This window comes from Setaria viridis, chromosome 1, assembly GCF_005286985.2.
Source record: "Setaria viridis chromosome 1, Setaria_viridis_v4.0, whole genome shotgun sequence".
Lineage (NCBI taxonomy): Eukaryota > Viridiplantae > Streptophyta > Magnoliopsida > Poales > Poaceae > Setaria > Setaria viridis.
The window spans coordinates 40,037,310-40,054,883 of NC_048263.2; the positions used below are offsets into that span (position 1 = coordinate 40,037,310).

General features: G+C 42.2%; 2 protein-coding genes across 2 annotated transcripts; both read left to right on the forward strand.

Annotated features, from left to right (window-relative positions):
• The first annotated feature begins 392 nt into the window (after nucleotides 1–392).
• On the forward strand, nucleotides 393–3,365 carry LOC117841432 (uncharacterized). The gene is made up of 4 exons (XM_034721789.2): nucleotides 393–1,389; nucleotides 1,509–1,620; nucleotides 2,638–2,690; nucleotides 2,833–3,365. Exons 1-4 carry the CDS (start codon nucleotides 481–483, stop codon nucleotides 3,055–3,057), a joined length of 1,299 nt encoding a protein of 432 aa, XP_034577680.1. The 5' UTR covers nucleotides 393–480; the 3' UTR covers nucleotides 3,058–3,365.
• A 176-nt stretch (nucleotides 3,366–3,541) lies between these two features.
• Nucleotides 3,542–11,823, forward strand: LOC117841431 (uncharacterized). The gene is made up of 16 exons (XM_034721788.2): nucleotides 3,542–3,851; nucleotides 4,478–4,545; nucleotides 5,259–5,417; nucleotides 5,499–5,666; nucleotides 6,355–6,508; nucleotides 7,045–7,124; nucleotides 7,626–7,895; nucleotides 8,034–8,177; nucleotides 8,606–8,740; nucleotides 8,868–8,966; nucleotides 9,705–9,761; nucleotides 9,850–10,054; nucleotides 10,682–10,800; nucleotides 10,912–10,980; nucleotides 11,067–11,165; nucleotides 11,248–11,823. The coding sequence occupies exons 1-16, from the start codon at nucleotides 3,734–3,736 to the stop codon at nucleotides 11,485–11,487; spliced, it is 2,184 nt and encodes a 727-aa protein (XP_034577679.1). The 5' UTR covers nucleotides 3,542–3,733; the 3' UTR covers nucleotides 11,488–11,823.
• The last annotated feature ends 5,751 nt before the right edge of the window (nucleotides 11,824–17,574 follow it).

The following is a 17,574-nucleotide window of genomic DNA, read 5'->3' on the forward strand; positions in this document are numbered from 1 at the left end:
ACTTCATCCTTTTGCGCTTCCGCTGCTCCACTGGGTGCCTCCGTTCATCTCCATGCGTTCTGGCGCTAGCTATCGTGCTATGGAGCAAGGTCTCAGAGGTCCTCTGTCCTCATGTGCGGTGGAGACACGGAAGGAGGAGAGTCTCGATCGGTGGTAGTGGTAGATGCCGGCGACGTTACCCTCCTGTGCCGTGCCAGCATATTCACCGCCACACCATGGCGAACTGCCACCGCCACAGCCAGTGCTGATTAGATGGGCCATGAGGCCTACAGGCTGAGAGTATCTAGGATTCAGCCCGAGCCCAGTTCACCTGCCGATTGCGCCCGGCCCAGCACGGCCTTCAGCCTGCCCGTTCTCACACATCGCTCGCGCACGCACTCCACTCGTCCGCTGCGGAGAGTTTGGCCTTGTCTTCCCAAAAACCCTATGCTACAGCGGGAGAGGGAGTGAACCCCTCCACCTCCGTCCGCCGCCGCCGCCATGGCGCTCCGCGGCATCACCCCCCGGAGAAGACCCCTTCTCCCTGTCCCCCGTGCCTTCTTCTCCTCGAACCCGCCCTTCCCTCCGCCCCCGCCACCAGCCAACGGCCCCGACGCCGCCCACCCCCTCCCCTCCTCTCCGCAATCCAACCCCGGCGCGCCGCCGCGGGATTCGGCGTCCGCGCTCTTCCAGGACATCCGAGAGCGCCTCCGCGTGTCGCCCAGGTCGCCCCCTCCGCGTCGGATCCCGATGAACCACTCTCCAAAGGAGCTCCCCGATGTCCGCCAGGCCCTCGAGTCCTTCCGCAGATCCGGCGGCCTGACCTCCCCCTCCACTCCCGGAGCCTCCCCCTCCACTCCCGGAGCCACCCCATCCTTCATGGACTTGCTCAAGAACCAGCGTCCCAATACTGGGCAGGGTTTGGGCAGCTTCGATCCCATCAGAGGGAGCCTCAAGGGCGCCTTGCCGGCGCAGCAGAGGCAGCCCCTTCAGCCGACGCCGTTTTTGTCCCATAAGTCGGACATCTTCAAGAAGGAGCTAGAGAGAGGCGGGAAGGCTGGGGAAGAAGAGGAGAAGGATTCTGGCACCACGCTTATGAGGGTCTACAGCTACGAGGATCTTGGGAAAAGGCTAGGGGACCTGCGGCCAGCGGGCGCGGTCAAGGACGGTAAGGAGTGGTTCTCGCTCGAGGAGCTGCAGGGGCGGATCGCCAAGCTTGTGGAGTTGGAGAAGCAGGAGCATCGGCTTGGTGCGAAGTTCGCTGTAATCCGGAAAAGCATCTTAAATCTCAAGCAACCAGAAAAAACGGTTCAGGGTCAGGGGGTACACCTGCAAACAATGCTGAGCCTTGGGGGGCAGATGACACCAGACTACACGCGACTGCCTCCGCAGGAGGAGTTGGTGGAGAGGGTGAGATTGCCCTTTGCTTTGCCATCTTTTTTTCTTTTCCTGCACATGAAATGATTCAATAGCTTGTTTGAGGTCGTAGGATGTGATCTACTACTGCTAAGGCATGCTGTTTTCTTCAGTATTTCCATCCAGACCATATGTCATCCGAAGAGAAGATGAAACTGGAGCTCCAAAGGGTGAGGGACGAGTTCAAGATGTCCGAGAATGACTGTGGTTCTGCACGAGTTCAAAGTAAATATTTTATTATTTCCTTCTTGCACCACTTTCATTCTACTTGTGAAAGATGCAGCCACAACTGCGCGAAAATAAGAATGCCATGCACATTATTTCATTCTTAACTAGATAATGCCTTTTCACTGTTTTCATACATTTTCTTCTTTGTGAGGTTGAATGATACATACTGAAACTTGGTGGTGTGTAATACTGATGCTATGAAGTTGATTTATAGTTTTAGTTTGGCTTGATTTGTTATTTATTTGATGCTTCGATCTGAAGCAAGCTTGTAGCCTTGTATGTATATTCCTGTAACTAAACACCTTTGATATTTGTAAATCCCTTGTTCTGGGCCTCAGGTCACCAGCTTGTCTATATTTTGTTCTTTGTGAGGTTGCGCAATACATACTGCAAGCTGGTTCATAACATTGATGCTATGAAGTCGATTGTAATGCTAGTTCAGCTTGATTTGTTATTTATTTGATGCTTAGATCTGAATGAGGCTTGTACTTAGGGCCTGTTTGGTTGAGCTGCAACTTTTGAGCTTTTCTGAAAAGCTGTTGCTGGCATTTTGGTTCTGAAAAGCCAACACTACCTTTTAGAAGATGTGTTTAGCTTTCTGAGCTCAAAAAGTTACGAAGAGCTCATAAAACTGAGCTTTCCAGCTTTTCATATAAAACTCAGTTTTTCTAGGCTTCCAGCTTCTCGGAAGCTGCACGGGAAGTCTGTTGTTTGTTTGAGCTTCTGGCTTTTCACGTTGAGAAGCTGCCAGGAAGCTTAAACAAATAGGGCCTTATATTCCTGGAAGTAAACACCTTTCAGCTATGTAAATCCCTTGTTCTCGACTTTCTTGGTCACTGGAGAAAAGCGTTACTATGGCATGAGAGATTTTATTTCTTTTTTATTCATGATGTCTCTTAGTAGCTCTGACGTATGTTTAAAATTTTTATGCATAATGCATTATATGTTTTGTTGGCTTTTCTGCCTTGTATGTGGATTATGCATATTACTGATATGTCCATATTTTGTTTTCAGTTGCCCAACTGACTCTGAAAATCAAGCATTTGTCAGCTGTTCTACACAAGAAGGTATGCAAAATTTTAGGTTCTTTTATGATTTATTTTTAATGGTTTACCACAACATCTAAAAAGAAGTGGTATGCAGTGATGCTTTTGGAACTTTTTAATCTTGATTCGGCGAAGTAAATGTGTAAGCCCTGTTGTGACGCAGGATAAACATTCTAGAAAGGGGCTTCAAGAGATGGTTCAAAGGAGGAAGAAGTACCTCAAATACTTGAGAAGAACCGATTGGGACTCTTACTGCCTTGTTCTGTCAAAGCTGGGGCTTCGCGATGTGCCCGAGTACAAAGCTCCTGACTACAAGAGCAAGCCCACCACCAAGGCCAAATCCAAGAAGAACAAGAGCAAGAGAAAGAAGAGAAAGATGAAGGCATAGAAGTGAACAAACATGCCCTTTTCGGCGTTGAATTGCATGGCCAGAAATCAATCGAGAAGACGCACGGGCCCGAGATGGCTCAACCCAGTCTTGCAATGTTGTATTTTTCAACCCGTTGTAATAACCATTTCCTTTGGGTGCCAAGGTTTTTCCTTGTTTTTGCTAGGAGCTGCAGCCTTCCTGTAACAACTGATTTCTTGTTACTTTTGAGTTCTCCCGCTCAATTTGCTAGGAAGGGTAGGGGGGACAGACACGATACCATTACGGCATTGTCAGTTATACCTGTCTTATGATGCTGTTTGATGTAATTTGTCAGAATTCTTGCACAGGAACGAATAAACAATCTTGCAAATTTTAGCACGCATAAACCGCATATACTCAACATAGAAATTTCTCTGCTAATCGCATGTCAGAAGTGTTTTCATGGGCCGTGAAGGGGATCAGAAAGATGGATGGGTCCGTGAAGGAAGGGCTCGCCCCTTTGGACCCGACCCGACACGACCTGCGCTCTTCGGCGGCTCGGCTCGCTCCCCCGCAGCCAGTGAAAACCTCCGACCCCGAACCCCTCCGCCGCCGACGCCGCCGCGGCCAAGTAGCGCGAAGGGGACGCGAGCGCGACCTATTCCTCGGACGCGCTTCAGATCTCGCACCGCCCGCCGTTGCCAGCTTCTCTTCCATGGAGGCGAGCTCCTCGTCCTCCGCGGCCGCCGCGCCGCCGCCCCCCTCCATACCCACCTCCAGCGGCCAGGGCGTATGGGCTGACGCCTCGCCGCTCCTCGCCGCCGCGTGCCGTGGTAAAACTCGAGGCAGAGCCTTCCCGCTCTTTGCATAGTGTGAAACGTACTAGTCCGTCTTTTTTTTTTGGAGGGCTGGCGAGTATATGCTTGCAGGGCTCTGCAGTGCGTTGGATCGTGCGTATAGATCTCGGTATGTGTGGATGCTGGTGTGGGTGACTTCTCTCATTTTGGTTCCCAGCAATGCGATTGCGAAATGCTTTGTTGCCTGGGGAAATTTTGTTGTCAGCAGGGTGTGCTCGAGCACCGGGCAGTTTTAACCTGTAGAGGGAACACGCACACTCTGTAATTGTGTTTGATTGAATAGTAATGTGAAATAGGTTACCTTTGCAGTGGGATAACTGTATTGACAATAGAGATATTTTGTAGAATGGATCGTCCTACGAATTAATATCATGTGCATGGTTTTATGTTGTAACTGTGATGGTTTGTATTTTCATGCATCTAGAGTAAGTCTAGGGTTACTTGTTGCAAAAGTCTGCTTTAGGAGATGTTGATGTTGCATTTAGGTGTATTCTTGGACTCCATCATACAGATGGCATACAGCTGACAGTTGAACCCGTGCTGATATCTTGTAGTTAATTTTTCTTCTTCTTTTTTCTCCTACTGACAGTTCATGCTTATAGATCTCCAGGATGGCGAACTTGTACATGGGGAGAACTTTAGTCTGTTTGCTGCAATGTCTGCATTGGAAGTAAGCAGGCACCACATCCCCTGCTATTTGAAATGTTCCGTCTCTTTTTCTCCCAATTATTCATAGTGAGTGTTGAGGCTCATGATGCTCTTTGATTCTACTGAACTGTTCGCGTGCATTTAGTTATCAGATTTAGCAATTAGTTGATCTTTTCCTTGAAGACATAGTATTTTCTAGGTTGTGCTAGTTGCTTTTCTGGACTTCTTCGGGTGCTTGTAGATCTGCATGTGTGCATGCTTATGAGAAGCAATCTCTTGATAGCTTACTTTTTGATGTGATGGGCAAATGCTTTAATTGAAAACCATGACCATGACATTCACAACATTCATTCTGCTAGTGAACTCACTCACAAGCTTGTACTCCCTCCGTTCCAAATTGTAGTTCGTTTTGGCTTTTCTAGGTTCATACATATTATTATGCATCTAGATATAGTGTATGTCTAGATGCATAATAATATCTATGAACCTAAAATAGCCAAAACGACCTACAATTTGGAACGGAGGGACTAGCTAGGTAGTCCAGAACAACATATTGATCAAAAGGGTAGGAACCTTTCTGAACATTAGTGAATGCACCAATGCACATTTTAGTTCATAGTGACTAAGGCAAACATCATACTGGTGAGGCCCGTTGAGTGTGGTGGTCAATATATTTGTTTTTCTTGTATTTTCTGTTATTTTAATCTATTGCTCAATATCTATCTGTCTTGATAGATAATGGATCCAAAGATGGATTCTGGAATTGAGAGAAGTGGATATAACTCTATTGAAGAAGCCATAGAAGATGGTGTCGCCCCACTCCCGCTTAGCTTGGACAGGACACTTGATGTTCAGCGCTCTATTGATGTCATGGATCATCTTTTCTCATGTGAGGTACTTAAGTCCTCTCATGCATGTAATATGTGCAACCTTTTCAATTGGGTAAACATCATATGTGAATTCTTTATTTTTCAGGCAACATGGCACAAGGGGCATCCTCTTGCTCAAACTGTATTTACATGTCTCTACCTTATGAGAATGGAGAGAACTTCATCGCATGCTGTACTACATAGCTTCTGCAGGATTTTGCGTGCTACTTGTAATGCTGTCATTTCTGTGGTTTCCACTGCCCGAACTCATGAGGTACTGTTTGTTGGAACTTGGATGCTATCTTCCTCCATATTTCCTGGTCATGTTTGTCAATAATCCGCACCATGTCTAGAATCTTGGAATTTGATGGTTCCAAAAAGAGTTCATGCTTATTGACTTTGGACTTTTTTTTTGGTTCAGTTATCATCTTTATTGACTATGTCCACGAAATCCTTTCTTGAAATGGCTCAGATCTGTCATGTTGCTGTATTTGATCAGATCTGAAGACAAGCACCTTGAGCAATATTTTTTTTTCTTAAAGTAGCTTCAATGTTCTCCCTGCAAGTGAGAAGCACAAATTTAGTGGTTTTGTTTCAAGACTTGTGCGCTTTAGCTTTTAGGATAGCATATCAGCTAGTGGCATAGTCTTGTTAGACTTTATAACCGATAGCGCATGTGTGTAGAGTATGCTAATCTAGGGACTTGTTAGTCTCTGGTAACATCCCTTGTGTGGCTTTCCTGACTAAAACTCCATTTCTGGTTGCTTTTGTGGCAGAAGTAATTATTGGGATATTTAATGCTTTAGTAATGTGTGAGATCTGATGTACACAATTAATACACCAATATGAACACCACTTTTGATTTTTGTTTGACATTTTAAGTGCGAGACACCATCTTCTTTTGCATAATTGTGACTCCATGTATCAACTTGTTACATAAGTCCTTTTTCATGTATTTGTAGGAAGAGGATATCTTCACTATGTCTTTTGGGCTGCCTTTGAGAGATGAAGGGGATGACAAATGCCTGTCAATTCTAAACTCAGTTGAAGAGACAATATCTCGTCAATTACGTGCATGCAAAGCCCAAGCATTGTCCAAGAAAAAAACTCTAGAAGGTACTAGTATTAAGTTTATGTTAAGTAAAACCTTCTTCCTGTTTTTCTTGGTTTATGCTGTCATGAGCTTCATTAGTATTGTTGAAACTGCGACAATTTGAAATAGTTGGTGTGTGTTTAGTTTCCTGCTGCCATTACTGAAGATTAAAAAAGATTGTATGTGCCGTAATTAGCTCAGCTGGTTGTTGTTCAGTTTTGAAATTGTGCTAACTGTTGGTTAATTTGTATAAAATTATTTACTTGCGTGTATGCAAAGTTGCTGAACCCTTAGATAAGTCCTCCACTTTAAATAACTTGCAGGTCAGTCTTTAAACTGTTTGGCAGAAAAATAGTAAAGAAGAAATGATGACAGGAAGCTTACATTGAGAGCAATAATCCAAGTAATTGGATTATTACTTAGACTTGCTTAATGTACTCTGGTTTGATCTTATGTAGGTTATATAGGTTAATGAACAAAACAACACATTCTCCTGTTTTATAAAAATAAGAAGGTTGTTGATGTCGTGTTATTGACTAGGAAAACTTTGTATCCGCAGATCTTGAATCCCTGCAGGATAATCCTGACCTGGAAGAGGATTACTGCAGAGCTCTGTTATGCAGGTTACGTTTTCGTAAGGTCTTGAACTTTTTTCTTGTTCAATTCTGCTCTACAATGGTTCAGTCAATTTTCTCATTGTGGATACTGAACAAATGTATATCTATGTTGATCTTCTGATATTGTGATAATATATTAGTTTCAAACTAAGCAAGGATGATTCCAAGATAGATTCTGCTGCTGTTCATTTTTTTAGAGAAATAACATGGGAAAGTGCTGGTCCCTACTTTGTTTGTCTTCCTTTGCAGTGGTGAATAAAGAAAAAGAAGTAACTATTTATTATGCTTGCAATTGCTTTGTGCATTTATGTGTGTTTGTACTACTTAAAGGCTGAGTGCATTTATTAGAGGAACCCTTGGAACTAATGACCACACTATAATAATGTATAACTAATGTTTAGAGGTCCACCATAGTTAGGCATTGCCCTTTCAGTTGTAGGTAATCATTTCTGACAAATATTCATTGCAGATTTTTTTTCTTTGATTTTGTAATGCCTTCATCATTATTTTTTTTATTTTGTAGCATTTCTACCATGTTGTTATGAGCATGAGAAAACCTCATGGGAGAGGATTGGAGTTGGCCCGAAAGCATGTTGCTTCATGCTTGAATGAGCTTAGTTTGATGCTCAAGTCTCGGGAGTTTCTCAAGTCCCAATCCAACATTACATTACAAGATGATGAAAACTGCACCACTGCATCGGGCTGTCGACCTGTTGGCTTTGATGTTAGCTTAAACAGCAGACTGTTGAGTCCCACACCGCCACGTGCTGTTAAAGTACTTAGCTGGAGCAATGTAAGAACAAATCGTGCATTAATTATGCTTTAATTCCTGCCTTGATTATGCTGTCTTTACATTTCTATATTTTGGCTGAATTGCTTCTTGATACGCTTTTGCAGCTTCCGATTTAATGTTGTAACTATAATGTTTCAGGCAATCAGGTACTTTGAGAAGCTTCTGAATGATCTTGATGTCATTTGTGCTTTGTCACTCGATCCTGTGCTTGAGAATGTGCTTCACTATATTGTACAGTTCCAAAAATCTGTGCCAGATTTGGTTCCTAGAGCATTTCTCCAGGTGGGTAGTACTTACACGCTTCATGGACCATCATCTCTACAGTATGTCAGTGTGACTAGCTTGCCATTTAATGTTTAGATAACTGTTTGCATCTTGCACTGCTATCATGTTACCTCACAGTAAAAGTCTTTGTGCCATAACCGAACTTGGATTATACCTGTCTGATGTTACGCTAGGTTTAGGAAGAATAAGAAGATTGTAATCTTTTGCATATTCGGGCAAAATTAGTAGGTTATCGTATCTGACATCCTGACTATCCATTCTGTTCTCTCTCTTTTTATTCTTGAACGCACAAGAGAGCATTCTGTTCTTTTGGAAACACAATTCGTTTCATCCTTTACAACATGCAGTCTTTGAATTCCATTACTATAGCTCACTCAATGCTTCTTTCTTGCATTAACAACAATCCAACAATAACCTTGAAGCAGACTTTGTTGGTCCAAGATGGCAAGCTTTACGGGCAAAACTTGTTTTCTGATGTGATTTCAAGGGCTTTATCATTACCGGACATTATAGGCGATAAGGAATTTCAGATGAATGAGTTTGTAGTGCAGCTAGGTCAGGTCAGACACCAGGATCATTCATGTTTCTCCTTTTACTTCATAATGCACTTTCTGGTTCATGGCTATTTATCTTGCACCTATATCCATCGGGAATTATTGTTGATTAATTTCATTGATGACCCTGTAGTTGGTTATCAACTTGCTTAAAATTCTTTGTACAAATACTGCATGGCAACGACGCAAGCTTGGGAAGAGTTTGCAGGATTGGAGTACTATTTCGATACAGGTCTGTGAAATGCAGTTTTACTTCTTTCTTTCTTTTTTCTTCTGCTCGCATTAGTAGATTTTCAGTTATGCTTTAATGTTGGCACAAGTGCAACGATCATGTTAGTAAATGAAATTGGTTGTTTCATAATCCAGCTGATAAATCTCAATTTGGCCAAATTAACACTTTGTTAATAGGATAAATTGGCCTTGCCAATGGTATAAGATTCTTTTTTTTTTGGGAACAATGAAAAATGTTCCTTGCTAGATTCAAGAATGGCAAGGTGAAGAAAAGGGGTTTGGTAGCTGATTCGTGAACACAAATGATATATTCTTGTGGACTTGTAACAACTTTGGTTCCGTGTTTGAAATACAATTTTGACAAGAAGCAAACATGTTTCTCATTGATTCATTCTTGTGATACCTTGCTCAACTCTCGAGCTGAAAATTTGCTGATGCTTTAACTACAGAAGGCATTTTATGTTGTGGCAAACCTGCTATGATATCTCTTCTACATTTTTCAGCTACTTTTAGGGGTAGTTACAATACTCAAATAAAATGAACTAGAATGGCATTTTGCGTAAATAATTTGGGAGGGAAAATGAACTAGAGTGGCATGCCATCGTAATTAATCAGCCGACCTAGAAAACACTATTGGTACCCACTTGCATCCTTACTGCAAACAGTTTGAAATACTTCTTCCTCATGTGTAGGCTGTATCATTTGCATTTGTAATACTTTGTGCTTATACATGTTGCAGTTGGAGCTTGCTTTGAAAAGAGAGTTCGGTGAAACCAGAAATGTCCTGCACCATGAGGTATCTCTTATTTAATGCGCTTGTTGTTGTAAATATCACTTTACCATATAATTCTCATGGTTCAGCATGCTCTTTTGTTGTTGTGCAGAACATGTGCATGAGAGTATCAAAGCAACTTCTTATTTGGACTCAGGAGCATGCGTACTGGGTTGCCTCTCGGTTTCTCACGTTGGGTTTCGAACTTGACCTATATTCTCCAGGCGAATACTGTATGGTGTACTGGTACATGTATGTGGTGTTCACAAAGCTAATAGAAAAGATGCAGTTACGAGTTCTTGCTAGTAGCGAAACCTGTAAGTTTTCATGTCACTTGTGAATTATCCTGCTCGCATATTAGGATGGTATAGGAGGATGATCTTATGGAGTTCTAAACATAGCTTTGGTGTTGCAATTAGCATTTAGGATTACTTGCAGTACTAATATGTCTGTTGGATGTGTAGCTTTATGTTAACTGTGTTTTGGAATTTGATTTGAAAAGACATTAGGAGAATTATAGAAATAGGAAAACTAAAGGAAATGTCAACTGCAATAATTACAAGGGGCGGAGAATATACACTTTACAAAAAAGCACAACCTCAAATGCTCATTTTGGTAGGTACGCAGGTGTGATTTGCCATCCAGTACATTATGCTGCTTATAGCTGTTTAAAAATGGTGGTCCCAAATGCTGCATGATTTTATTCGAGTCAAATCACAGCTAAATGGGAAATAAAGGAGAACAGTAACTGAAATTGCAGTACACACGAAAAAGATGTGGCTGTTTGATTATCTATACAATTACTATTAGCATTGTATTGATTAAAAAATATTTGATTTTATCTCTTGCACCATTTTAATGTACATTGTGCCATTTTCACTAATATGTGTTGGTTAGTTGTTAACAAAAACTTATTTAACTTAAACATATTGACAAATGTTCAGCACGAAGAAAAGGGAAAAAGAAGAAGGATCATTCAAAGGACTCAGCACGGGATACAACATTTTCATCGTCTTGTTTATTGCTTCAATGCTATGTTTTGCTGTCTGAAGGACTCTCAATGGTACATATGGAAAAATACTGTCACCTAAAAATATTATCGGTACAAGGAATGCATTTGTACAACTGTCCCAATATTCAACTGAACAACCCCATTCTCTTATTGCTTATGCAGATGCTAGCTGTCCTCAGAAATGAAAGTAGGTCATTCCAATTACCAAGTATCTTTAACACTGAACAAGAGGTGTGCTGGATTTAGTGTTGAGAGCTCCAACATCCTTTTAAATATGGCTTAAACTCGTCTGACATGTGCTCAATCCTTCTTCCCAGAGATTCATGCAGCATTTTGATCTTCTTCAGAAAGCTCGAGTCCCTGAGCACATTTCCTACTACAGTTTTAAGGAATCTTCTTCCCAGGCAGGCATAATGGTGAGTGTTCGGCACTGAAATCTTTTTACTAGTTCTGTCATTTGCATATTTTGACTAACCCTCCATATTTCTTTTGTCACAGGATTTGGTGAAATACAACTTCTTCAAGGAAACTCGGAAGATCATCCCCTCCCTAAGGGGTAGCTTTGCAAGTGAACCAGAAAAGCTTGCGGAGCTCCGGCGGATAGAGCAGGTGGCTGAGCACAACAGGATAGCCCTAAACATTATCAGCCAAGTTGGGCCAGGCGATCCATCTCTGAGGGTCTCGTTTGAGTTCACACACCACCCTCACTTTGCAGTGGCAGTTGTGAAGAGGTCATGATTCAAGTTTGGCATAGACAATTTGTTACCCCCTCTCCATATTGATAGTGATAGGTAAAAATTCGCTCCCCAACATTCCTCATGTTGCTAGCATGTATGTGTTCATTAGTTCTTCAGAGCGCAACAATACATGCTTTAGGCTGTACACCATGCAACAATTTTGTAGACGAGATAAGAAAAATCAGGTGCCGGGAAAAAGCCCTCGCCCCTGGCCTTACTCTATAAGCAAGTTTTGATAAATTCGGGTGACTATACAGATTCTGTGTAATTCGAGTGATAATTTGTCACTGGTACATTTAGTTCAATGGAAGTTTTTACTTGTGCAGTGATTACACTACTGGTATGGCCGTTTCAACATATTTTCTCTTGCATTCATGCAATAACATATGAACCGTTGGATCGTGACGCGGACGGCTACAGATTAATGCTACAGATCGCAATAACATTCCTCGCGGCCCGCCACATGCCAGCATCGAAATCAAAGGAAGCTCGTGGCAGCGTGCCGCCGCCTTCCCGAATCCCAGCTTCCAGAGTTCCAGACCCAAATTGGCTTGCTCGCCGCGTGATCGCCACGCGCCCCCACGCCGTTTCCCCGAGCCCGTGCCGCCTCCACCGCAGCCGCATCTCCCTCTCCGCATCGTGGCGGTGAGGATGCGGCGTGCCGCCGCGCTGCGCGAGCACCTCAGGGGAAGGGCGGACGGAGACGACGGTTGATGGTCAGGGTTGAGCCGGCAAAAATCAAGACCCTGTACTATATCTGCTCTTAAAAAAATAGGACTATAAATAAGATATATGATATATATCACAATAAGATATATTAAAAATCGTACCTATTTGACTCTTGCTTTTATAATCTTTAATTGAAGTGCTTCATTCTTTTAGTGTTCCTTGAAATGAAATCTTCAATGATATGCTCATAATCAATCTTCTCTAGCAATTCACTATCAAGTGCTATTGTGGTCAAATCATTAAGTCTTTGTTGTGTCATTGTCGAACACAAATATGACTTCAAAGTTTCAATTTAGAAAAGCTTCGCTCTGCCGATGCAACAGTCACATGAATAGTCAACATAACTCTATATGCAATACTTGCATTGGAAAAACAGTCATGCTGCTTTAGAAACTTTAGAATTTCAACAGGACCCGTATATCTTTAGGAAAGATAAATGAAATCTTGAAGAAACTTCAACTCCACATACAAATCATTGGCATCAACATCAGATTTTCGTCTTTTGTAAGGACAGCCCCAAAATTATCACAAGATGATTTTAAACTCGTGTCATCCTGTAATGTTTCAGAGGTAAATAAGAAACTAAAATTTTTTTGGTAACTCTGGTATTGTTCAAATCTTGTTGTAAGTGAGGAAATTGCTTGATCAACAATAGGTAAAAAATAGATGATTCTAAATAGGCCCTCTGCAGACTGTGTAGCAGCATTTGTGTCATCTGATTCTCATCGAAATGTCTCTTTCTTTTAATTTCTTTTCTTTTACGAAACGTTGTACCAATATCCATCTCAAGTGCAATTCCTTTAGCAATCTCTAATGCTTCTAAGAAACCAGTTTCCCTATAACCCTTGAAGAAAGAAATCGGCCCTTCCACTTTCTCAATAGCAACATCAATAAGCATATCCTTTGCTTGCAAGTGTTTGCTTACTAAATTAACGCAATATAATACCTCATACCAAATGACTATTGCCACTAGCCTCACTGCTTGTTTTAGGATCATTATCAACATCAGGTACCTGAAAAATTTTAGGAAGAAAACATGTGTTATAGTTGTACATCATTATCAAATATCAATACAACAATATTGGGTACCTGAAGTAGAGCTTCTCGAATGTCTGTGCACTGAAGTACCTTTCTGAATTGATAAATCTCTTCTAAGGTCCTTCTGTGCTAAAATATCAATTTGTTTATGATCAGGGAATCCCAATATCTAGGATCAAATATATTAGGCTGAAAGGAATCATTAACATCCGCAATTGGTGAAGTGTTCGAGTTAACACCAGTACTATTGGCTCCAATGTTATCAGCATTGTTATCCATTTAAATGTTTGTGTTATCAATAAGAACTTCCTCGATCCCGACAATATTTTCTATCTCCATCTGACCATCTCTTGGATCATTGTCATCATTATTATCAAGTGCAGTTCCTGTCCCTGACCAAGTGACTGATTATCGGTGGACACTTGTGACTCTTTTCTAACAAATTTATCCATAGCCCCCTTTTGAGATTGAGTTAAATCCTTTATTCTTTGTTTTTTCTTACGCTTTTGGTAACCAAATTCATACTTTCTAGACTGGTTTGCAGAAGACATGACTACAATCTTAGATTGGAACACTAGATAATCCAGAACTAGAACAAAGATAACTGAACACCTAGATGGATCAATATTATATTAGTCATCACCCATCAACATTGATTAAAATATTAAAAATTAACTGAACCAGATTAGTATACCTGGAGCGATCTATCACAATTAACAGACCATCGGATCGTCACCTTGTGCCTCAATGCCGCCGGCCGCCGGGGCTACGCAATCGGCCAGCGATCGGCGAAAAGGAAGTCTTCTATAGTTGTACCGGTGCCGATCCCGATTCCGACGAACGCGCTGCGTGCGATTGGTGAAAAGGAAGTCTTCTACATGCACAACGGGCCACACGCAGCACACCGGCACCGACACGCGCTGTGCCACCTGCGACGGATCTTAATCGACAGGCGACGGATGGAGTCCTAGCCTACGACCTGGCACCTGCGCGGCTGCGGTGCTGCGCCTACGCCTGCCGCCTAGAACCAGGGCCTATAGAAGTCAGTCTGGTTGGTGGGCCCCTCCAATTTGGGGCCCTGTTCCATTGAATTGCTTGCACACCCATGGGCTCGGCCCTACTGACGGTGGTGGCGGAAGCTGGGCTGGGCTTCTCGGGAGTCGGGACATAACCGCCGGCACCGGTGATCGTGAGCAACAACTTGCCTGATTCGGTACGGAATCCCTCCTCTCCCACATCGCTCTCTTGCCTAGTTTTCTTAATTGTAGGTGAACTATAGCAGTACTTAAATTGGAGGTGTAGTGTGTAACACTACTTACATCATCAAAGTGTAGTGTGTAGCAGTACTTAATTTCTTAAATTTGGAGGTGAACTATACCACTGTTTTAGATGCTGATTTATCCAAAATCTTGATGCATTTATATCAGCAATGTAATATAGATGCTATGTAAAAAAAGGTGAAAATGGGGAATAAGGAGATATGATGTTCATGAGCTACTCTGAATTTAAAGTTAGTGTCTTATTGGGAGTGAGTGGCAACATCTTACGAATATTAGGTTATATGGAAATGATATGAGTAGAGCTGACTTAAAGTAGTAGTGTACTAATGTTATTAACTTTCTTAGGTTTACCAGCATGCAATAAACACTTTTGGAGAATGTTGATGTCTAAAAGTATAGATGCGATATAATGAAGTTTGTAGCTAGGGTTGTCATAGTCATTCATCATCAGGTTTAAGCTTAGAGCTGGGAATGAATGTCAGTCCTTGTCGGGGGAATAGTCCGGCAGTTCACCACGGGGTAGACCAAGGTGGTAGATTGTGTGGAGGGTATTGCCATACCTAGAGCTAGATGGATGAATATAAGGACACAGGGAACTTTACCAGGTTCAGACCACCAGATTGGTGTAATACCCTATGTCCTATGCTCTAGGTTTGTATTCTCAGCGTATAGTGTATTGAATATGGCTTGGGTTTTTGAGGGGTCCTTGCTGCTCTTGTATAGTTCGAGGGGCAGGGTTACCAGGGCCGGTCCTGAGGTTTGGGAGGTCCGGGGCGAAAGTAAAACTCGGGATCCTTTCATATAAGCATTACAACAAATAAATATGAAATGTTACCAATAAATACTTAAATGTATCCAAAAGCATCTAGAATAATGAGCATATGAAAAAATATCTTGAGGCAGCATCTAGAGGAAATTTGATATTTTCTTCTCTTATAGGTCCTTTCTTGACTAATATGTCTTTTGCTTTATTATCAAGATTATCCCAATTTCTTGGATCATAAATATCTAAAGTGTAAACTGGTTCTTCATCAACACTAGCAGATTGTGCATATGCACCTGATGCATTTACTGTGTTCTCAGAGTTACTTACATTGTTATCATCGACGTTAATGTTAATATTTTCTTCCTGATTCCCATTAGTTGGTTCATCTGCAACAACTATTGCTAACTCATTTAGGTTCATCGAAGCGCCCGTATTACTCTCAGGATCCTGATAACTCTTGCAAAATTTATCCATAAATCCTCTCTGTGATTCTATCAACTCATCCACACGTCTTTTACTTTTCCTTTTCTCGCAGTCTGAATTAATAATTAATGGTATGGAGAATTGAGGAATTGAAAATCGAGCAGCATACCTGGATGCTGGCGCAGTCCAAACGAACAGGAACAGGAACATAGCTGATCTCGTCTGGCGCAGTTGAACAGAAACACAGGGATCGTGCGCGCATGCGGCGGGAACGCGGGCGCAGCACGCGTGCAGCGGCGGGGGCTGCAGCTGCGTTACTCGAGTGCGTGCGTGGCGGCGCTGCAGTAGCGGTACTCAAGTGCGATCTACTGCGTTTTAGGTTAGGCCTGTGATCTACTGCGTTTTAGGCTAGGCCTGGCGATCTCGCGTTGGCCTTTAGGCCGGCCTAAAACCTGCTGTCTGCTGACGTCCTGCCACCGCGAGGGAAAGCCACGAACCACGAAATGTTCTGGATCTTTGACATTTCGTGAGCTTTCACCTTCTCTGGGAATTTTAACTTGGCCCTTGTTGAGTTCACCCTAACTCCCAACTTTAGCACTATGCAAAAAGAAAATTCCCCATCACATCAAACTTGCGGTACATGTATGGAGTACTAAATGTAGATGAAATTAAAAACTAATTGCACAGTTTTGTTGTACTTTGCGAGACGAATCTTTTGAGTCTAATTAGTCAATGTTTGGACAATAATTCACAAATACAAACGAAACACTACAGTATGCTATAATGCTGTAACAGTAATTTTTCACCTCCAAACTTTAGCAACTAAACAAGGCCTTGCTTTGTTTATCTGGCTGCCGATCCGTCGACTGGCCTGGGGTGGGGCCCATGGGATTTAGGGGCCTAGTGCAGCCGCCCCTCCGGGGCTGGCTTCTAAGGGTTAGAAATCTGATTCTATCTAATCCTAATTGGTTATAAGGAAATCTACTATCTTTCAGTACAAGTTATCTCTTTACATATTTAAATAATCTTCTTTATAACTATATCTCTTTATGTCGATCCTTCATCTTGATCCACATGCTTTCTGTATCTATATCTCGCACGGGCCGTGGTGCCCCCTTTTGGGAGGCAGCCAGGCCCATCCAAATAGTACCGGGGTCATATCCCCCACAGTCCTCATAGCATATGCAATGTATTCCCAGATAAATGGTACTTGCGGTACCAGTTCATGTATAGATAATCTGAAGGTTTTTGTGTTTTGTCAGTCTGTCTTTGCCCAGTAGTTAACTCTAGCTGATTGCGGCCCTGGGAGGGTGTTGACTGATAGCTTGAATGTTGACTATCTGAACCTTCGTACACAAAACTAAGGAATGACATTGTGTTTAACATTTGATAATTGATATACTGGACATGTTATGTTTTAAAAATTATTCAAGATTCTCTTCCTTTTAATTTATCCTTCCATTTTCTGTGCCCTGCTGCTGAAATATAGTTCAAAGTCCAAACCATAAGCAACACAATGCCTTTCAAAAAATTTTATAAAATAATTCTGAACCATTTACAGTTAATTCCTCGACCTGTAACTTCTATATGCTTTTAGTTTGGATTGATTATTTAGTATTTTGGCAATACTACGACTTACTATGGACGGATATGGATATCTTTGTTACTTATCTGGATTGGACTCTGATGAGTTCAGAGTGCAATATGTTTTTATGTCCAAAACAGGTTACGCATCCTTGCTGCGTACAGTTTATCGGTTGCCAGCTTTCACCGTTTCTTTATCAGTTGTGTTGCACTCCAGCTGTTTCCGCTAACTGTCATTGTCGGCTCGACAGGTGGGTACCATGAATCC

Coding starts and splice junctions, on each gene's coding strand:
- LOC117841432 (XM_034721789.2), top strand. CDS start 481: ATGGCGCTCCGCGGCATCACCCCCCGGAGAAGACCCCTTCTCCCTGTC. Junction 1,390..1,508: donor AGGAGGAGTTGGTGGAGAGG/GTGAGATTGCCC, acceptor TGTTTTCTTCAG/TATTTCCATCCAGACCATAT. Junction 1,621..2,637: donor TGGTTCTGCACGAGTTCAAA/GTAAATATTTTA, acceptor TTTTGTTTTCAG/TTGCCCAACTGACTCTGAAA.
- LOC117841431 (XM_034721788.2), top strand. CDS start 3,734: ATGGAGGCGAGCTCCTCGTCCTCCGCGGCCGCCGCGCCGCCGCCCCCC. Junction 3,852..4,477: donor CCTCGCCGCCGCGTGCCGTG/GTAAAACTCGAG, acceptor TCATGCTTATAG/ATCTCCAGGATGGCGAACTT. Junction 10,801..10,911: donor TGTCTGAAGGACTCTCAATG/GTACATATGGAA, acceptor TTGCTTATGCAG/ATGCTAGCTGTCCTCAGAAA.